The sequence below is a fragment of the Rhinatrema bivittatum genome, chromosome 1 (genome assembly GCF_901001135.1).
Source record: "Rhinatrema bivittatum chromosome 1, aRhiBiv1.1, whole genome shotgun sequence".
NCBI lineage: Eukaryota > Metazoa > Chordata > Amphibia > Gymnophiona > Rhinatrematidae > Rhinatrema > Rhinatrema bivittatum.
In genome coordinates, this window is record NC_042615.1 from 415,475,440 (window position 1) to 415,498,758 (window position 23,319).

The window sequence follows — 23,319 nt, forward strand, 5'->3', positions numbered from 1 at the left end:
GAGTGCAGCGTGTGTTTCTTATCCTCTGGCAACCGAGGAATCTGGAAACTCACCCTAATTATTGGCCATTTGGTTCAGCTCACTCCCAAACAAAAGCGAGCCTTTAAAGGGCAACTTCGTAAGGTCAGACTTGGAGGTTGCATTGGCACACCAATTCCTCAGCCATAACTAGCGTCTGGCTGCTATTACCGAAGCCACCCCTCTGGCAGAAGTGTGGACCAAATTGCAGCCCGTATCTGCCAAAAAGGTGGCTGCTGGTTCCATCACTGCCTTGTAATTCACACCAGATTCATCAACTTCCTGAGAGAAAAGTAAACAAGAGCGAGCCACCAGGGAACAAGAAGCTACCTGCAAATTAATTGTCATTGCTTCAAAGACCTGCTTAACGATAACCTCAAACCTCAATCCTCTTATCCAAGCAGCTCCTCCTTTTACAGGCATGGCCGTCTGCTTGGTAACAGCACACAAAAGTGTATCCAATTTTGGAAAGCATAATTGCTCTTTCGCAGATGGATCAAAGGTGTACAGACCTTCCAGGATTTGTCCCCCTTTGAAATTAGCTTTCAGGGCGCACCATTCAAAATCAAGCAATTCTTGAATGGCCTCCATAACAGGGAAGAAACATGAGGCTTTATGCAAAGAAATCAAAATGGGATCTTTCTTTGGCTCAGACATGTATTCAGCCCCAGGTACTTCCAGCATCTTCAATGTCTTGGAAATCAGAGATAGTAACTTCTCTATGAAAGAACCGCAACATAGTTCCATACGGCTCCAGTCCTGGAAGAATTTCCCCATCCTCCAGGGAGTAAGGATTAGCTTAGTCATCCGTGCCATCTGGATCCCTTTTGGGAAGACCGGCAACAGCTCTAGGTGTACGCCTGCGCTTACCCGCAGCACCAGGTGTGTGGGATTTCGCCGCCTGCAGCTCTGACCTGGGACTTTTCCCAAGAAAAGGCAGCAAGATCCTTGCCAAAACCAGGAGGCATCGGTCCTGTGCCCACTGAACTCCCTTCCTCCGTGGACAAACCAGTTAGGAGAGCTCCAAGGTCAGGCAACCCTTCCAGCAGTTCCACATCAAGCTGGGAAACACCAGGCTTAGTAAAAATCAGTCAAAGGCAATTCCCCCTGAGCCTCAAAGCAGCTCTGACACAAGTTAGTGGGACGCCAGGATAAGATGCCCGAATATGACAAGCAGCACAGAGGGTAAGGTGCTTAGGTTTCTTTGCAATAGGCGCCATCAGTATGCTCTAACAAGTATCTGAAAGAGTGCATCCAGCTGTATTGGCGCTGCAAAAAATAGGCGCCCAAAATTTTGGCGATCATCACTGCCTCGATAAGCATCCAAAAAACGAGCTCCCACGAGGCCACTCAGAACGTGCATGTAGATAAACATGTGCATGTGACCACCCAGATAGATGCCCTAACCGGATTCCAAACTAGGCACACAAACTGGGCTCACAACTGCACGAACAGCTGGACACACTAACACGAACTGACAGAACTAAAGAGGGCAGCCTAACGCGCAGGAAAACAAACATGTGAAACGCTGCCATGGCCTATCATGTGGCGAGCAAGAAAAGCCTGAGTGGGGCATAGCCAAAAGGCTGCTTGACCCGTCAGGCTGTCCACATCCCATAAACTCCCTCAGACAGGAATGAACGTCAGATCAAAATGCATCAAGCATGGACACTCTTGGGAGGAGGAATCCCTACAAAACTCCCTTTTTTTTTTTTTTGCTCTTTACCTGAGCTCAGCCTATTCCCCACTTTCTGTTTTTCTTTCTTTTCTTTTAAACTTTAAGCAAATCCCAGTAGGGAGATCCACCTCTACCATCTGCTGGAGACAGAGAATACTTGTGGGCTGATGTCACTGCAGGGATATATATATACCCTGGCATCAGCTTTGCTCAGTCTCCAACCGCTGGTAGAGGTGCATAATCCACTTGTTCTGGATCCACCTGTCTGAACCACTAAAAAATGGGATTAGCATGTCCAAAATGAGTGTAGCTAATAGCGCTCAATCACATGTAAATGCCATGTAGATGAGGCTATTAGCTATTACAACCTATGCAAAAATGGTTGTGTTCTTGACATGTTTTTACTCGCAAAAGTTAACACCAGCCCCGGAGCTGGTTGTTAAAATTTTGAGACGCCCCAAGCCTCCATAAAAAGAAAATACTGCTTTTTCTGTGATTTCTCCTACTTAATATTGTCGCAATATTAAGTAGGAGGAACCACAGAACGCAGCATCAGGAAAAAAAAAAAGTCTGGATGGCAGTCAGGTTAGGAAATGGACGCTCAATTTACGAGAATCCATTTCATAACCCGCACACAGCCACCTCTCCTGAGCACCCAATAACAAGAATGTGCTAGGGATGCACAATTGATCCGTAGCGTGTCCTTTTTAGCGGGGCACCTCATTAATATAAAGAATTGTGCGCCCAAGAAAGGTAGATGGTCGCACATTAGAAAAATGGGCGCTCAATACGAGCGCCCGTTTTCTACACGCTCATATTGCATTGGCCCCACTGGCATAACTTAACCAGTGTCCCCCAAGGCTCTGCTTTGTCTGCTTCTCTTTAGAATCTTTACTTTGCCCCTATAGGTAAACTTCTTGTAGGGCTTTGTGAGGGATCCCGTATTTATGCTGACGACGTTCAGTTTTTCATTGAAGTTACGCCATCTTGGGCTGATACTTCTGCCTTACTTTCTCTTTGTATCTCAATGATTAGAGCGTGGCTTACCCATAAGCAGCTCATTCTGAATTTACAGGAAGCTGAATTACTAGTGGCTCACCGCTTGTCCAATTGTTCTATTCCTTCCTCTATTCATTCCCTCCCTGTTTGTTGATGTACCACATGGCCACCTGGTTGTCCGTCCGGATCAGGATGCCTTGATTGGAGAGGCGATCCTGGAATACCCTGGCAGCATATCTGATTGCTCGCAGCTCCAGGAAATTTATATGGTGTTTGGCTTCCTCTGGAGACCAAGATCCTTGTCTCTGCAGATCGGCCACATGGGCTTCCCCAGCCGAGGTTGGAAGCATCGGTGGTGAGATTTGAGGGTCTGGAGCCTGGAAGGGCAAGCCCTGGAGGAGATTGACCTGATTTCTCCACCAGGCGAGAGACTGACAGAGTGAATCGGTTACGTGGACAATGGTCGACAGGGGCTGAATGGATTGAGTCCATTGTGACCTTAGAGTCCACTGCATGACTCTCATGGCCAAGCGGGCCATTGAGGTGACCTGAACTGAGGACGCCATGTGTCCCAGGAGGATGAGAAAATGGTGTGCAATCGTGGAGTGATGAGACTGCAGCTGGTGTGCAAGAGACACGAGAGTGAGAGCTCGCTGTCGAGGCAGAAAAGCCTTTGCCTGTAAGGTGTCCAAGTCTGCCCCAATGAACGATAAGTTTTGAGATGGAACTAAGTAGGATTTGTCGTAATTGACAAGAAATCTGAGTGAAATTAGAGTGTGTAAAGTAAGATGTAGGGACGACAGAGCAGCTTGCTGCGTGGGAGCCCTAATTAACCAATCATCTAGATAGGGGCAGACATGAACACCTTGAGTCCTGAGGAAGGATGCAACTACAACGAGGCATTTTGTGAAGACTCGTGGTGTAAACGCGAGGCCGACATGGAAGCACTCTGGACTGATACTGCTTGGGGCCCTATTAGAAACCTCAGGTATTTGCGATGAGATGGAATTATCGCGATATGAGTGTACGCGTCCTGAGGTCTAGAGAGCAGAGCCAGTCTCCTCTTTGTAGAAGAGGAAGAAGAGAGCACAAGGTTACCATTTTGAACTTCTCTCGCTGGAGGTACTTGTTGAGGGCACGTAGATCCAGAATTGGACGAACACCTCCTGATTTTTTGGGGATTAGAAAGTACCAGGAATAGAACCCTAGGCCTTGCTGGGAATAGGGCACGGTTCTATTGCCTTGGACTGGAGGAGGGAGATAGATGTCCTGTTACAGAAGGATGGAGTGATCGGATGTTCTTCACGTCGGTAGAGGTGGGGAGTCTGGTGGAATGGAGAGAAAGTTCAGACGATAACCTTGAGCAATTATCGCTTGGACCCACTGGTCTGAGGTGATTGTGCCATTTCAACAACAGGTGACACTCAATCGACCTCCCACTGGTATGTGGGGCAATGGAAGCTGGCTGCTGCTCTCTATGCAGGAGTCAAAACCGGAAGCAGGGCCCAGCTGAGGAGCTGCTTGCGGTTTTTGTTTTCATGTCTGTCTATGTGTTCTATGATTTTGTTCTTTAGAATAGTTTCTTTGATTTTTCCCATCACTGAAGTCACTTGTTGATCTACAGTTTCCCGGATCACCTTGGAGCTCTTTTACACATTTGCATTACATTGGCCACCCTCCAATTTTCAGGTAGAGTTTCAGAACTCTGGGGTGTATACCATCTGGTCCAGGTGATTTGCTATTCTTTAGCTTGTAATTTTATGCTACTATTATTAGCTTTGCAAATGTGTTTGTCTTTATAGTGATGTCACAGCATTAGAAACATCCATATCATCCAAACAATATGGATTTTTACTCATTTTTATTATATGAGCGTATCAATTGTTAAATTCAGAATTCTCAGAAATCTCAAAATATAGAACTTTGAAAATTACAAATATTTCCAAGTTAAAGCTAACCCATATTTTGTATAAAAACAGTGCTTTTTGAGTTCAAGGAGTATACATTTTTTAAAATGAAATTTGATAGAGCGACAGGGATTGCAACAAATATTCTACCAATTTTAAAGGAACTGGACATTTATTTGTGAAGTTACTAGCAACAGAAAATCATGTCTATGCATAATAAGCTCCATAATTACGGAGCAGCAACTACTGTGCCAGCTCAATAAAATAAAGCAGTAATAAAAAGTGGTAATTAATCCTTCAAACTATTTTTACCTTTAGCCATTTGTCGACACACTTGGCATGGAACTCATGGTTGCAGGGTAAGACTCTAAGTAGCTGCCTTGACTCAAAATCACACATGCATACTACACACCTACAAAAATAAGAGGTTATAGATGTCAAAGACATTCACAGTTCCACATGGCATAATGATACTGACACACACACAGACTGGTAAACAAATTAACCAGTAAAGATTAGGGCAGGAATTTGTTAACTGGGTGTGGAACTGGTTGAGCAACATAACTCAGAACTATAGTCAATGGTATCCAATTTGGTGACTATAAAGTGACCAGTGGAGTACCTCAGGATGCAGCATTTAGGTTGTTTATTTTCAATACATTTGCCCGCAATACTGAAAAGAGACTTGAGTGAAAAATGTATCTGTTTGCAAATAAGACAAAAAACTATAGCAGGGTAGACACCTGAAGGTGTGGAAAAATGAAAGGAGCCTGGCGAAACTAGAATAATGGCCCTGTGTTTGGAATGTGCTTCAATATAAAAAAAAAGTATAAAATTATGCATTCAGGATTATTTATTTATTAGTTAGATAGGAAAACTGGAAACTGCCAAACAAGAAAGGGACTAGAAGTAATTTTCTCATCCTAAAGGTTACTAATCATAGTAATAACCAGCAGGGGAAAACTAACACTGTGCTTGGGTGCTTAAGGAGTGGTATCATCCGCAGCATAAGGAAGTAATATTACCTTTATATAGTTCATAAATAAGACTCCATTTCGAGTACTAGGTTCAGTTCTGACGACCATACTTTTGTAGACTTTGCTAAAATGTCACCTAGTTGTCTGTATAAGGTCTGGGCTATGCGCTATGGATGGTCCTTTCTTGTACAATATAGGTGCATTAACACTGTCACCTGACACCCTCTGGGAACATAATTATATTACAACCATTACCATGGCAGGAGGATTAAACCTACTTAAAAAATAAAAGATAGGTGAAGGAGCTCAGAGAGGCTACCAAGCTGGTATAGGACTCAAAACAAATCTACACAGAGGCTTTAGGGCTCAAACATACGCTGTGGACAGTGAGCTATAATAGAAATATTCAAATACTTAGCAATCTTCAATAAAAGACATTTTCCAAGCAAAACAAAAATTTAAAGACAAGGAATCATAAGTTGGAGGAAGAAGGCTCGGAAGAAATACTTCTTTAATAAGAGGGTAGATGAAGTCTTTACAGTCTACCAGCAGGCTTAGTATTAACCAAAATGACAGAATTTAAACATGCTTGTCATAGATAGAAAGTGCAGTGATAAGCATGAGTGAGGTGAATAGCAACTGGAAGAAATAGGAAAAGTTAAGATGTCTGAGTGTTAATAGTAGTTTTAGCACACAGGGGGGATGGGGGGTTTCAAAGTACTTTATGTACATAAAATCTGTTTTATGTGCATAAACTGCACTTTGAAAATCAACCCATGAGTTCTGTGGATGAAGGTACATGAGAAACCTGATTTATGCTCACAAGTATGCTTTCAAAATTAGGGCTAAATTCTGCGAGTGGAAAATACTTGCAGACTTTAGCTCTCTGCAAGCTGTTATGAAATTACCTTCCCTATGCTAAATTACATTAAATATTAGAGAGGTAAAATGGGAGAAGAGCCAAGTTAACATACACAGAATAGCAGTATTGCCTCTTTTTGTTCTTTCAGCAATGTCAAGGCTCTAATACAGTGGTCCCCAACCCTTTCCTGGGGGCCCACCAGCCAGTCGGGTTTTCAGGATATCCACAATGAATATGCATGAGAGAAAATGTGCATGCACTGCCGCCATAACATGCAAATTTTCTCATATGCATATCTCATTGTGGATATCTTGAAAACCCGACTGGCTGGTGGGCCCCCAGGACAGGGTTGGGGACCACTGCTCTAATATATTCTTAGGCAGGGAAACCAGGCAGAATGGATGGGTCAAATAAATGGTTCTAATCTGCTGACTTCTACTGTGTTACTCAGACATACATAAGCAACTTTTAGTAACAAGACCCCTACCAATTACTAGCATAAAAATGGTTCAGTACATTGGAGATGGTCTGTTTGTGTTTAAACAGTAAGCTACGAAGCCACTAGTCATGGATTCCAGTTGACGCTATTCCTTAATATTTGTAGTGACAGTCCCACATTGCCTGCCCCAGCCAAGCCTGGCACTTCCATTAGGCAAACTAGGCAGTTGCCTAGAATGCCAACTATTATGGGGCAGCAAAGAGCAGCTATGTAGGGCTGAGAATGCAGGCTTAGTTCTTGAGCACACTGTAATCTATGAATAATGTTGCATCACGGGAGCAGAGGTTAGGAGGAGGGAAGGATTACCAGATGAGGGGCTGGAACCAGTGCAAGGATATTAGGCACCCTAGGCAAACCTTTAGCTTGCACCATTCCCCAACCTCCCTCCCACAAGTAAAAATTATGCATTTATAATAGATTTCTGAGATAAAAATATCACTTATAGCAGTACATAAAAAATATCTACCTTATAAATGGCCTGTGACCGACGGCCCGCAAATGCGCAGTAGAGCACAGCTCTACTGCGCATGTGCGGGCAAGGACGTTGGTCAGAAAAAAAAAATGGCGGTGGGGCCGCAGGAGCGGGAGGAGAAGCAGTGGCGCCGCGTGCGCGCGGTGCCGCTACTTCTCCTCCCCAGATCTGCCGGCAGATCTCGGGGGGGGTGTCACTCCGCGCCCCCCCCCCCGAGATCTGCCGGCAGGAGCGGGAGGAGAAGTAGCACCGCTACTTCTCCTCCCCAGATCTGCCGGCAGATCTCGGGGGGGGGGTCACTCCCGCGCCCCCCCCCCCCCGAGATCTGCCGGCAGGAGCGGGAGGAGAAGTAGCGGCACCGCGCGCGCTCGGTGCCGCTACTTCTCCCCAGATCTGCCGGCAGATCTCGGGGGGGGTCACTGCCGCGCGCGCGGGAGTGACCCCCCCCCCCGAGATCTGCCGGCAGGAGCGGGAGGAGTTAATGGAGCCGGGTGAGGGTTGCGGGAAGTCGCGCTTACGGCGCCGGGAGGAAATGGAGGTGGGTGAAGGGAGGGACTGAGAGGGGGACTAAGTGAGTGGGAGGGAGGGAGAGGGGGACTGAGTGAGTGGGAGGGAGGGAGAGGGGGACTGAGTGAGTGGGAGGGAGGGAGAGGGGGGACTGAGTGGGAGGGAGTGAGGGGAGAGGGGGGACTGGGTGAGGGGAGAGGGAGGGGGGGGAGGAGTGGGGGGGGGGGGGTGGTGAAGAGTGAGGGGAGAGAGAATGAGGGGGAGGTGAGAGACAGAGGGATGTAGCCCGTTTTAACGGGCTTTACGGCTTGTATTATACATATTGAATGTCAACAAGAAAATCCTGCTAAAAGGCAAAAACGACACTTGGAACTCATATGGTGGTATTTATTTATATTCTGCTTTTTGGCACTTCAAAGAGGACTACATTCAGGTACTATAGGTATTTCCTTTTCCCTCAGAGGGCTTACAATCTAGTTTATACCTGAGGCAATGGAGAGTGAAGTGACTTGCCCAAGGTGACAAGGAATAGCAGTGGGATTCCCTGGTTCATAGCCCACTGCTCTAACCACTAGGCTACTCCTCCTCTCCTGTGATACAACACTCTCCTTAGATTGTAGTGAGCTCAGGAACTAAGCCTGCATTCACAAGATCTGACCCTGCAAGGCAGGATTGGTTGTGTGCAGGGCAGAGGTGGAAGTTTACCACCACAAAGTGTTGTCACTGTAGGCACAGACCTAATAAGCCTGTGCATAAAACCAGGCCTGGAAGCCAGGTATATACTCTTGGAACTTGTGAGATCATGTCCTGCTATGCAGTGGTCATATGACATTAAATCATTATCTCCCTATTTCACTTTACCAACCTGTAATTGGGTAAGCCTACCATTGTTCTCCCCATCCTATTGAGAGTTGATGATTGTGTCTTTACTACAGGGAAGTTCAACATGTGACTCAAGAAAACATCTGCCAAAATCAATAACGCTGCCCAAGGTCATAGTGAATATAATAAAAACTCTGATCTGTTAAAAACAGATCCATAATAATCCCTTATGAGCTGTATTCTTACCACCCAACAGTTACTAACAGTTTGACTGATGGGCAATTTATGAAATTAAATGCCTTTACTGGATTGAAGTTCAAAAGGTTTTGTCTCACCACTACTGCTTTGAGAATATATTCTGAGGATTCTATTTTTCAGTGTGAAAAAAAATGTTTTAATTAAGGTTGAATATGAAACTGGCCTCCACAAAAGAAAATAAGAATGTAAATATACAACTATACAAAAAGAGAAATGGTGACCATGCTAAAAATATAAAGTACTGCTTATCTGTGACACACTCTGAAATCTGTATATGATGATTTAAAAACAATTATGCATTCTTTAATCAGGACGCCCATTGATTACTGTAATATTTTGCTTCTTGCTTTACCGCAATCCACAATATGAGCCCTTAAATATGTACAAAACTCAACAGCCAGAATTATTGCTGGGCTCCCATTAAGAGAACATATTACTTCACTTTAGTATGATAATATTGGCTGCCTATAAATTGGAGGATTAAGTTTAGGGTTGTACTCTTTTTTTTTAGGGGATTGATTGGCTTATCTCCATTGTTTTTAATGCGGATTTAAAATTATATCAGCCCACGATTTCACAAAGGTCAGGAAGTTCCCTCCTTTAGGTTGATTCACCTTGCTGGATTTCATGAGTGGCTTTTTATGGAACTTCTTACCTCTAGAGATTAAAAAAAAAAAATAATTTCAATTTTAAAATTTAGAAAGTTGATTATTTTAATCAAGCATTTAATATTTCTTCATAATATACATCTACAGGGGTGGATTCCCGCTGTCGACCGGCCCGGGGATTCGCCGCCCCTGCCGGCCCCGGAGACACCACGTGGTCTGCCGAGCGCGGCTGTGACAGAGCCGCGCTCGGCAGACCACGTGACTAGAGCGACCGGCCCACCGGGGGATGCTCGATCCCCCGATAGGCCAATCCGCCCCTGTACATCTACAACTTACATTCCCTAGATAGGGAAGTTAAATTAGAGAATAAAAAGTTTTGACTATAAAGTTTACAAAGTCAATTAAAGCATTCTAGTTTAATCAAGTTATTACTATTTTTTATTAACATAAGTTTAATCTAAATTCCCTAGACAATGGGATAATGGGAGTTCTAAGTTTTCAAAACATTCACAGATTGAAATACGACTGTGGCACTTTATTGAACATCTGTTAAAAGATTTTGATAGCTGTAGACGTCTAGGCAGTTTTGAGATTTATTTTACGTTTTATTTTGTTTTATTGTATGTGTTTGTATTAATATGTTTAATACTCTATTTTTTGTATTAATTATGAATATTTTTATTGTAAAACACTTAGTAATTGATAGAGGTATATAAATTTTATAAATATACAGTAGACTTTTACTGGGTATCAAGAAAGCCAGAAACCATGAATGAAATAAACTATGATTCATCTGTATGAAGTGCTCTGAATCTGACATGCTCTGTATTTTTTGTGTGCATATACAACTTTAGACAGTAGTAAGAAAAAATTTTCTTCATGAGTTTAAATTTAACAAGTGCGCTTGCTTTGTCACATGACTGTAGTAAGGAAAAGCAATGTGGAATGACTTTTAATACATAAATATATGAAGTACACAAGTGCCCTCCAAATAGCTTTTGAAAATAGTAAAAGTAAGAACTCTAGCCAATCCTGACCTCTCAACAATAATTTTAGTAAATTGAAAGCAGCATCAATAGCATTCTTTAAGTCAGTGAATGTACTTGTAAAAAATAAGAAGCTATTTAAAGATAGTGAGGTTATTATGGAAGCTATGCTTATTGCTTTTGAAACATTTTGAGACTTCAAAACAATGTGGAAATTAATATGCCATGAAATATGTACAACTATCTAGAAACTCAACATGATAAATAAAAGTAAAAAAATATTAACCGCCTGTTAAAACATTTTATGAATTGCAAATTTCTTCACTTGCAAGTTGATGAATCAACCGATGTATATGACATAGCTCAGTTGTGCATTTTTGTTGCGGTAAGTCTTGAGACCAGATATGCTGGCAGTTGTATAACTGTCAAAACATATGGCAAAGATATCTATCAGTCTTTATTTTCTTTACAGGTGATTGGTCCCATTCTATAACAACTTGTCAACAACTCACAATGCACCTAGAATGCTAGGAAAGAAGACTGGTTTTATTTTTAAGGGAAACCCCTTCATTTTCATACATTATCACTGCATCATCCATCTACAGGCAGTGTGTGCAAAAGTGCTCAATTTTAAGCATACTGTGGATGTGGTTTGCAGATTATCAACTCAAATCTGGGCTAGGCTGCTTAAAACACTCCTGTCTCAACTTCATGTGCAATATGGTGTGAATGGGAAGACTAGGCAGAAAAATCTGTCATGTTTTTATGCTTCTATTTCATCTTGCATTTTGAAATAAAGTGGCTTGCAAAGGAAAAGCAAGTTTCTTACCATAAACTGTGTTTTCTGTAGATAGCAGGATGAATTAGCTATGATCTGTGGGTGACATCATCCAACAGCATCGGATGGACTTGTCTCTCCAAGCTAGTAGAGCTTTGAACTCCACTGGGCATGTGTGGAAGTTCCTGCACGGGTGATGCCTCGAGAGCCTCCTTCAGTCTACATTATAGTTAAATAGTAGTCGAATCTCCAGGGATGCAGGCAGGCATTTCATGGGTAATTCATCCTATCTATGGAAAATATTGTTTACATTAAGCAAGCTTGCTTTTTTCCGGTGATACGCAGACCGAATCAGCCATGATCTGTGGGGAGTTCCAAGCAGCTGGTTGCAGTGAAGCAATTACTGACTAAGCAATCCAGAGTTCTCTGTGGAGAGCAGACTACTATGAGAACAGGTCATGCAAGACTGCTTGCCCCAAGTTACTGCCAACCCTTGAGAGGTTGTTCAGACAGCAATGGAACATGAAGATGTGATTTGTGATCAAGTTGCAGATTTGCAAACATACTTGAAGGTACTACCCTAAGATGAGCAATAGGAAAAGCCAGAGTTCTAAGATGAGGTGATTCCACCTACTCTTCTATCTGCAATCCTGTTAAGAGGTAGCAGTGTTGAACACATGCTACTAACCTGGTGGACAACATATGGTAGGCAACTTTGACATCAAGTCAGCCTGGCGATGCGACTGAGTTCTTTTCTTATACCAGATAAAGACACTTTTATATTCTAAGGTATGAAGGCCTTTTTCTCCTTCAAAGACACATGGTGTCAATAAAAAGGGTAGACAACTTGATGGACTGACTGATATGGAAATCCGAGACAACCTTTGGAAGAAATTTTGGTTCAGTAGGAAAGACCATCCACCCGATCATGGGAAAAATTATATATATGGCATAAGCTTGAAGCTTGCAGACCCTCATAGCTGAGGTAACTGCAGTGAAGAATGCTATTTCCCATATCAAAAACGAAAGGAATCCTTCTGCAGTGAACCGAATAGGCGGCCCAATGAGCTCAAAAAGGACATCATTCAATTCCCAAGGAACAGGAGGTAGTTGTGCTGAGGGCTAAAAGCAACACAAGCCTTTTACAATTCTAGATATCCATGGATACATAGAGAGATGGGTTTAGCAAGTACTTTAAACATGGTAAGCCACTGGCTTTGGGTGTAGTTTCATCAGTGGTGTGGCAGGCCTGAGTAAGAGAGGAGGAGCAAGTATGGTAGCACGTGCTTAGGCTCACAAGAAAAGGGGTTGAGGGATTTCAGTTGGTACCATTTGGAATACCCGATACATGGGATAGTATAACACACACTGGTGAATTGCGTTTTAGTTGGAACCAAAAAGTCCTCGATTGCTCTAGACAACAAAAGATGAGCAAGCAATGAGTGTTCAATATTCAACCCATTGAGCTGAGGTATGGAAGACTTGGGTGATAGAGTGTGCTTTCATATTGAGTTAACATAGGGTCTTGTCCTCAGGTTTATGGGGATGGACCCAGAAAGCAAATCGGAAGCCGATCCAAGGTTGCTATGTAGCAGTAAAGACAAAGTATAGATCGGTGTATAAAGAAGAGACCTTTATTGAAACTTGCCCAACTCTGGCAGAGTTTCGCTCTGTCAAGAGCTGCCTCAGGGGCTACTAAAATAAAAAATCAAATTGAATATAAAATTAAAACGCACATATTTAGCAACAGATGTAAACTCCCAAAAAACAGCAAACAAGCAATCGTAATGCAAAAAAGAGATGTTAACATATGGTCCTCATTTATAGAAATATCAGAACAAGAAGTTGAATCAATGATAAAAAATATAAACCCTGCTCCACACAAAATCGATACAATACCAACAACTGAGATAAAAAAGATTACCAATGTAGTAACCCCAACACTACCTAATATCATAAACCTATCCCTAACTGAAGGATTAATGCCAGACACTAAAAGGGGCAATCATTAAACCAATCATCAAAAAGAAAAACAGTGACCCACTAGCCCTCATTAACTACCACCCAGTCTCAAACCTCCCATTACTAGCTCAATTAATAGAGAAAACAGTACAAAAACAGCTAGCTGAACACCTAGACAATAACATACTGTACCCTTCACAACACGGCTTCCGAAAACACTACAGTACTGAGACATTACTTCTCTCACTAACAGACAACATACTAAGAGGTTTTGATAACAGTAAACATTACATCCTTATAATGCTCGACTTATCTGTAGCCTTTGATACAGTAAACCACAAAATACTACTAAAAAGACTTGAAGAAATTGGAGTATATGACAAAACAATAAACTGGTTCAGATCCTATCTAAACAGGTTCTTTCAAGTCCAGATAAAAAAACACATTATCAGAAAAATTTAAACTTGAAACAGGAGTACCTCAGGGTTCAGCACTGTCTGCTACCCTCTTTAACATTTATATGCTACCCTTATGTCATATGCGGGCAGGCCTAGGGATAATACATTACATTTACGCAGACGACATTCAATTAATTCTACCAATAGACGACACAATTGAGAAAACATTAAGTCTAGCTAACATGTACCTAGACATAATTAAACAACTACTAACCAAATGGAACTGGTTATCAACATTGACAAAACTGAATTCCTTCACCTTGAGAGAAAAACATACTGAAATCATTCAAACACCGATAACCCTAAGAAATAACCAAAAAATTGAGCTAGCCGAAAAAGTAAGGAATCTGGGAGTAATAATGGACCCAGAAATCAACCTGAAGCAACACATATCTATAAAAGTAAGCGAAGGCTATGCAAAACATATGGTCCTCAGAAGATTGAAACCATTACTCACACCTGCCCACTTCAGAACAGTATTGAAAACACTTATCTTTTCCAGCACCGACTACTGCAATGCACTCTTACTAGGACTCCCAAGCACATTGATAAGACCACTCCAGATACTTCAAAATACTGCAGCCAGAATACTGACGGGAAAAAAGAGGAGGGACCATATAACCGAAACTCTAGCAGACTTACATTGGTTACCTATCGAATACAGGATAAAATACAAGACCTTATGCACCATACACAAACTAATAAATGATAAAGAAGCAGACTGGCTAAACACAGTCTTACGAGTACACGTTCCACAAAAAAACCTCTGCTCAGCAAACAAAGCACTACTAACAATCCCTTCAGTAAAGTCAGCAAAATTAATCCAAGTGAGAGAAAGGGCTTTATCATTGCCTGGGCCCATACTATGGAACACGATGCCCCCTGAACTCAGATTACAGAATAATCCCAAAACTTTTAAGAAAAATTTAAAAACATGGCTCTTTAAAAAAGCCTTCACTAAAGAGTGTGGAGGGTAGAGAATGAAAGTACAGGGTAATGCAGATGAGAATGAATTTACTCAATCCTACATTTAAGAAGAGATAGTACCTCAATAATATACCTGGACTTGACCAACATTACTCAAATAATGATTTTATTTATGAAATTGTAACCGAACTTTATTGGCACCTGTTAGAATGTACTATATCCTACATTTACTTACCTTAGTCTATGTGCCTATTTGTAAACCGTTGCGATGGTATATAACTGAGCGATGGTATAGAAAAGTTTTTAAATAAATAAAATAAATAAATAAAATGTAAACATCATAAACAACTGAAATCATAAAACTATGTTACTGTACATGAGAACATATATATGTGTGAAGACATCATGATGGTGTGTGTAACACAAACATTCATAGTTCGAGCTGAACAAAGGAATATGTGAACAGATCACATGATATTAAATCCTTATGTAGAGACGTGTTTAAATTATAAAAAAGTGGTTGATCAAATGGCAATATAAACAAACAGCAAAGGTAGGTATAGATGTACTGGAGAGAACAACTTGGTGTTAATGTGAGACATATCAACAGGTGGGAGAGATATTAAAATTGAAAAGATAAGAATACAAATAAAAACAAATGAGTATAGGGAAAATTGCTTACTGCATGTCTGCAGGATATATATTATGAAGAATAATTCCCATTCTGTCTATTGAGCTTTGTGATTATAACATTTGTGCTCAATTTGTTCCAACTTGAAAGAATGAGAGATAATTTCTATTTATTCATTATATTTTAACAATAGATAGATGGATCACTTGGTTGTACAGTGGCTCTTATCACCCATAGTTGTGTAAAAATAATAAAAACTAAAAACAATGTATAAAAAATAAAGAAATAAAAATAAAAACAAAGCTGGCTCTTAAATAAAATATATCAATGCCACATGCACAGAGTTAAATCTTAAATAAAATAGGCATGATAAAATAAAATAAAATGGAATCAAAATGGTGAAATTAACAGTGCCCTGGATGGAAAATTACGCTCCTGTATCCTTTATTATTGAAACTGAGGTGGACTCATTAATATCGAATAAATAGCGGATGCCGGTTCAAACTATATATTAGGGTGGACTGGTCACAAGTGGTGTTGGAACGGCGCAATCAGACACTTAAAGTATAACTTATGGCAGATTGAATGGAATAGTGTAAGCGGGCACATGTAAACACCGCCTTATCTTATCATTGTATACCTCAATATTACAGCTGCCTTTGTGATCCGGACCATGCCAATACAATGTCCAGCTCGGAATATTACGATCCCAATTCTTTGTTTATATATCCAGGCTATGAACAGATTCAATGTGACTGTTTAGACAAAAGCTGTAAACATATGCAACTATGATTACATAAAATCTGTGGTACCTCTGGCTTGAAAAACAAAAATCTATAATAAAACACTTCATAAACAGAATAATACTGCAGTGTGCATGCAAAGAGTAAAGCGGATGTAAGTGCAGACAGGCCACGGTGAAAATACTGAAAGCGAGCCAGTGTGAGCATCGCCTTTACCCTTATTGAAAAACTAAAAATTAAAAACAAGACTATATACCAAATAAAAGTAAAACTAATTGAATGTCAGCATATTCTCTCTGTGAAACCATAATGCTTTTAGTGGAACTCAAGTCTAATAGGTAGATACCACTGGCTTCAACATAAATAACCTCTAAATATATTCCTTTGTTCAGCTCGAACTATGAAGGTTTGTGTTCTAACATACACCATCATGTCGTCTTCACACATATATATGTTCTCATGTACAGTAACAGTTTTATGATTTCAGTTGTTGATGTTTTACATCATTTTGTTTACGTCTGTTGCTATATATGTGTGTTTTAATTTTATATTCAATTTGATTTTTAATTTTAGTAGCCCCTGAGGCAGCTGTTGACAAAGAGCAAAACTCGGCCAGAGTCGGGCAAGTTTCAATAAAGGTCTCTTCTTTATACACTGATCTATACTTTGTCTTTACTGCTACTTAGGTTTATGGGGGCAGTGCTGGAAAGTTGTTTAAGATATGCAAATTATGGGGGTCATTCATTAAATTGCAATAGGGCCCTAACGCCTGCGATAAATAATGCATCGTGAGATGGGAAGAGTTTGGGTGGAGTAAATTAAAATGAGGGATGCTTAGCATTGTGTGCGTTAGCCGGAGAGAACTACATCTTTTTTTTCCCTGGTATTATGCTGTGTGATGGTCCCGAAATGGGATTTGCACTAAAAACCGTAAATTCAATTTCAGGCAAGAGAGGGGGAGAAGAGAGAGAGATATCCTCTGGGGAGGCACACAGTCAACTTTTTGTACCACTGTAGGAGGGTCAACCAGTAACTCAGGATGAAGTTTTGGTGGTAACCTAGGATTTGGGGGTGGGGGGGGGGGACGGACTTCTACATGCACAGCCAGAGGTATGAACAGCACAGTATACATCAGTGAAGATTTGATGTGATTTGGAGTGAGGAAAGGTACACAGAGATGAGATTTGTACAATGTACTCTCAACCTAGCTAGGTCACACCAAATCTTCACTGATGTGTGCTGTTCATACCTCTGAGCATGTAAAACTGCCCCCCCCCAAACCTAGGCCACCGCCAAAACCTCACCCTGAGTTACTTGTTAACCCTCCTACGGTGGTATAAATAGTTTACTTATATGAGAGCCTTATAAAGAGGTGCTCTCTCTCTCTTTAGGCAGCAGCCCAAAAAGTGATAAAAGCCTATCTGGGCACTTCTCAGCTTGTGATGTGAAAATATTGCTGGTGCGATAAATTTAATGCGCATTTCAGTAAAATACCTATGCAATGCGGTAAAATAGCGCATATAGCCCTATCTTGAAAATTACCCTAACCTCGCCACCTCTTTTTTTTTTTTTTTTTTTTAAATTGTGGGCACTATTCTAGCAAAATTTATAGCAAAATGATGAATCTAGGCCTATGTTTAGCCAGGCCATGCTGGAGCTATACGAATTAAGGGAGCATGATCTTGCGGCAGCGTTCACACTGCTCTAGCAATCATCAGTAGTGGTGGAAGACTGCCAATAAGGCTTTTCCCTCAATTGAGGAGGAAACCACCCTAAGCCAGTCAGATCACTGGGTAGAAATAAGAACAAACCAATCTAGTTACCTGCTTTGTACTGGTGCAAACCGATCTAGTTACCTGCTTTGTACTGGTGCAAACGTCAATCAAACCCTAAAACAAATCGTTCGGTAAATGATTGTCACAAGGACCACTCACACAGTTGTAATAATCTGTTGGGATGATTCATCAGCTTGTTGAAGATTCCTGGAAAACAGGTTTGTAAGAGAAGCCAATGACTGGTTGTGCACGCCTCAATCTTGTACACTTCCTTGCAGAGAGACTATGATTCTGTGCCTCTCTGTTCCCTGATATAAAACATAGCAACCTGATAGGCTATTCGAATTAAGATGCTCTTCCCTCGAAGAAGCAGCATGACTTTTGCTAGAGCACATCTGATCACACTTAATTTGAGCCAGACTGATCTGATAGTGGCTTTGTTCATGAGACCAGGTGCCTTGAGATCAAACTGATCCTGTGGGAGTGCATCTTCCCTTTCAAGGACCAATGTGGATGAACGCGAAGTGGCACTCCGCCCTGAACACCACATCTTAGAAACTTGGACTATGGTGGATAATGGATGGGTCAGCTGATCCCATTGAGAGTGGAGACACGCCCCCCCGTGTAGAGAATGGATATAAAGGCAAGTCAGTGGAGCCACATCCAACTGCTGCTGCCATATGTCCCGACAAAAGGAGAATTGCTCCAGTCGTCACATGTTGGGAGGCGAGTAGTTTGTGTATGAGCGATATCGTGTACACTCGGATCTGACTTTTTGAAAAAATGATCCAAAAATTATAAATTTTGGAAGAAGACAAGCCATCTTATGCAGGGAAAGCAAAATTGCTTACCTTGTAATAGGTGTTATCCCAGGACAGCAGGATGTAGTCCTCACATGTGGGTGATGTCACTGACCGAGCCCTATCGCGGGAAAACTTTATGTCAAAGATTCTAGAAAACTTTGACTGGCCCTGTGAGGCCACTGAGCATGCCCAGCATGCCATGATATTCTCTGCCACAGGGGTCTCTCTTCAGTCTCATATGTAGCAATAAGCTTTAGCAAAAATAAAATAATAAAAGGTATGAGACCAACTCCGCGGGGTGGCAGGTGGATTTCGTGAGGACTACATCCTGCTGTCCTGGTATAACACCTATTACAATGTAAGCAATTTTGCTTTATCCCAGGACAAGCAGGATGCTAGTCCTCACATGTGGGTGATTAGCAAGCTAGAGGCTGAGTCATTTTGTAGTGAAGCTACAGTGAAGTATTGTTGTTGAAAATGATGCAGCCGAAGATCACAGCAGGTTGGATGTAGAAGGAGTTGGGATTACACTGGAAACAAGTTCTTTAAGACAGTTTGTCCATAGGCTGAATCTTGTCGTCCTTCTTTGTCCAAACAGTAATGAGCTGCAAAGGTGTGAAGAGAACTCCATGTTGCTGCTTTACATATGTCAAGGATTGGCACTGAGCGATAGTGTGCTACTGAGGTTGACATTGCTCTTACTGAATGTGCCTTTACTCGCCCTTGGAGAGGAAGACCTGCTTTTTCATAACAAAACTGTATGCAATCTGCTAGCCAGTTGGATAGAGTATGTTTACCCACTGCTTTACCCGGCTTGTTTGGATCATAAGATACAAAGAGCTAAGTGGATTTTCTATGGACTGCAGTGCGGTCTAAATAAAAAGCCAGCAGAGGTCTAGAAGTGTGGGAACCAAACTTGTTGAGGCCAATATGGGGCTATGAGTATCATGGATCCTGTGTCTTGTTGTAGCTTCACTAGAGTTTTGGTTATGAGTGGTATCGGAGGATACACGTTTAGTAGGCCTGAGTTCCAAGGGCAAGCAAAGGCATCCTTGGCTGGCTGGTTTTTCTGTTTGTGTAGAGAACAGACTTTGTCCACTTTGTGATTCAGGGGTGAAACAGAGGTCTATTGTTGGTTGACCCCATTGTTGAAAGATCCTGGTCGCTACGGAGGGCTCCAGGGACCATTCGTGTGGTTGGAATTGACGACTGAGTCGATCCGCTAGTACATTGTGAATGCCTGCTAGATAAGTGGCCCGGAGAAACATTGAGTGTGTTAGGGCCCAGTCCGAAATCTGTGCAGCTTCTTGACAAAGGAGATACGAGCCCATACCTCCCTGTTTTTGATGTACCACATGGCAACTGTGTTGTCCGTTTGGATGAGAACAGTCTTGTGTGAAAGGCAGTCCTTGAACGCATGCAGCGCATAACGTATAGCTCGAAGTTCCAGAAAATTTATTTGAAAAGTTGCTTCGAGCTTTGTCCAAGTACCCTGGTTCTGGAGATTGTCTATGTGAGCTCCCCAACCCAAGGTGGATGCATCTGTAGTTAAAGTTAAAGTCTCACTAGTTGCTGGAAGGGTAGGCCCTTGCACAAGTTGTCTTTGTTCGCCCACCATAGTAGAGATGAACGTAGCTGGTGGGTAACTTGGATTGGAGAATGTAGTGGTTGAAAGGCTTGGATCCATTGTGATCTTAGAGTCCATTGAGTTACTCTCATGGCTAATCGTGCCATAGGAGTGACATGAACCGTGGAGGCCATGTGGCCTAGTAAGGTTAGAAACTGATGAGCTGTCGCTTGTTTCTGTGAGTAAATGGATCTTGCCCAGAGGGAAAGTGTGTTTGCCCGATCCTCGGGTAGAAAGGCTTTTGATAGGATAGTGTTCAAGTCTGCACCTATGAATTGAAGTAGGTGAGACAGAGTGAGATGGGATTTTTGGTAGTTGATGAGAAAACCCATGGAGTGAAATAGAGAAATTGTTCGACTGAGAACATAAGAACATGCCATATTGGGTCAGACCAAGGGTCCATCAAGCCCAGCATCCTGTTTCCAACAGTGGCCAATCCAGGCCATAAGAACGTGGCAAGTACCCAAAAACTAAGTCTATTCCATGTTACCGTTGCTAGTAATAACGGTGGTTATTATCTAAGTTAACTTAATTAATAGCAGGTAATAGACTTCTCTTCCAAGAACTTATCCAATCCTTTTTTAAACACAGCTATACTAACTGCACTAACCAAATCCTCTGGCAACAAGTTCCAGAGTTTAATTGTGCGTTGAGTGACGAAGAACTTTCTCAGAATAGTTTTAAATGTGCCACATGCTAACTTCATGGAGTGCCCCCTAGTCTATTATCCGAAAGAGTAAAAAAATGATTCACATCTACTCGTTCTAGACCTCTCATGATTTTAAACACCTCTATCATATCCCCCCTCAGCCGTCTCTTCTCCAAGCTGAAAAGTCCTAACCTCTTTAGTCTTTCCTCATAGGGGAGCTATTCCATTCCCTTTATCATTTTGGTAGCCCTTCTCTGTACCTTCTCCATTGCAATTATATCTTTTATGAGATGCGGCGACCAGAATTGTACACAATATTCAAGGTGCGGTCTCACCATGGAGCGATACAGAGGCATTATGACATTTTCCGTTTTATTCACCATTCCCTTTCTTATAATTCCCAACATTCTGTTTGCTTTTTTGACTGCCGCAGCACACTGAACCGACGATTTCAATGTGTTATCCACTATGACGCCTAGATCTCTTTCTTGGGTAGTAGCACCTAATATGGAACCTAACATTGTGTAACTATAGCATGGGTTATTTTTTCCCTATATGCATCACCTTGCACTTGTCCACATTAAATTTCATCTGCCATTTAGATGCCCAATTTTCCAGTCTCACAAGCTTTTCCTGCAATCTATCACAATCTGCTTGTGATTTAACTACTCTGAATAATTTTGTATCATCTGCAAATTTGATTACCTCACTCGTCGTATTTCTTTCCAGATCATTTATAAATATATTGAAAAGTAAGGGTCCTAGTACAGATCCCTGAGGCACTCCACTGCCCACTCCCTTCCACTGAGAAAATTGTCCATTTAATCCTACTCTCTGTTTCCTGTCTTTTAGCCAGTTTGTAACCCATGGAAGGACATCGCCACATATCCCATGACTTTTTACTTTTCCTAGAAGCCTCTCATGAGGAACTTTGTCAAACACCTTCTGAAAATCCAAGTACACTACATCTTCCGGTTCACCTTTATCCACATGTTTATTAACTCCTTAAAAAAAGTGAAGCAGATTTGTTAGGCAAAACTTCCCTTGGGTAAATCCATGCTGACTTTGTTCCATTAAACCATGTCTTTTTATATGTTCTGTGATTTTGATGTTTAGAACACTTTCCATTATTTTTCCTGGCACTGAAGTCAGGCTAACCGGTCTGTAATTTCCCGGATCTCCCCTGGAGCCCTTTTTAAATATGGGGGTTACATTAGCTATCCTCCAGTCTTCAGGTACAATGGATGATTTTAATGATAGGTTACAAATTTTTACTAATAGGTCTGAAATTTCATTTTTTAGTTCCTTCAGAAATCTGGGGTGTATACCATCTGGTCTAGGTGATTTATTACTGTTCAGTTTATCAATCAGGTCTACCACTTCTTCTAGGTTCACCGTGATTTTGTTCAGTCCATCTGAATCATTACCCATGAAAACCTTCTCCAGTACGGGTACCTCCCTAACATCCTCTTCAGTAAACACCGAAGAAAAGAAATCATTTAATCTTTCCGCGATGGCTTTATCTTCTCTAAGTGCCCCTTTAACCCCTCGATCATCTAACGGTCCAATTGACTCCCTCACAGGCTTTCTGCTTCGGATATATTTTAAAAAGTTTTTACTGTGAGTTTTTGCCTCTACAGCCAACTTCTTTTCAAATTCTGTCTTAGCTTGTCTTATCAATGTCTTACATTTAACTTGCCAATGTTTATGCATTTTCCTATTTTCCTCTGTTGGATCCTTCTTCTAATTTTTGAATGAAGAGAAGTGAGAGCTTCTTGTTGAGATTGACTTCTGATGAGCCAGTCATCTAAATATGGAAATACATGGACACTTTCCTTGTGCAAGTGACCTGCAATTACTGCCAGACATTTTGTGAATACTCTGGGAGCAGAGGCAAGTCCGAATGGCAGAACTCTGTATTGGAAATGTTGCTGACCGACCATGAAGCGTAGATATTTGCGGTGAGGAGGAAATATTGGAATGTGAGCGTAAGCGTCTTGAAGATCCAGAGAACAAAGGCAATCTCCTGTTTGAAGAAGTGGAAGCATGGTGCCTAGAGAAACCATCCTGAAATTTTCTTTCTTCAGAAATTTGTTGAGATTTCTGAGATCTAGGATAGGACATAGGCCTCTGTTTTCTTCGGCATGAGAAAATAACGGGAGTAGAATCCTCAGCCCTGCTGAGTCTGGGGCACGAGTTTTATAGCTCTGGCTCTCAGCAGGGTGGATAATTCTGTTTGTAGATGAATTATGTGAGATTCGTTCTGCAGATGTGTCCTTGGTGGAGATTCTGATGGAACTGAGAGGAAATTGAGTTTGTAACCTCGAGCTACGATGGAAAGTACCCATTGGTCTGTTATTTTTGCCCAATGGT

At 41.6% G+C, this 23,319-nt stretch overlaps 1 protein-coding gene across 2 annotated transcripts in view; it reads right to left on the reverse strand.

Annotated features, from left to right (window-relative positions):
* RNF38 (ring finger protein 38) overlaps positions 1–23,319 on the reverse strand; it is a 589,332-nt gene that overhangs the window by 35,316 nt on the left and 530,697 nt on the right. The window contains exon 11 of one of the 2 annotated variants that reach the window (XM_029602791.1): positions 4,915–5,014. The exons of the other annotated variant lie outside the window; for it this stretch is intronic. Coding sequence (XP_029458651.1) covers positions 4,915–5,014 — 100 coding nt within the window. The remainder of the gene's footprint in view (positions 1–4,914; positions 5,015–23,319) is intronic. 2 annotated transcript variants of the gene reach the window in all.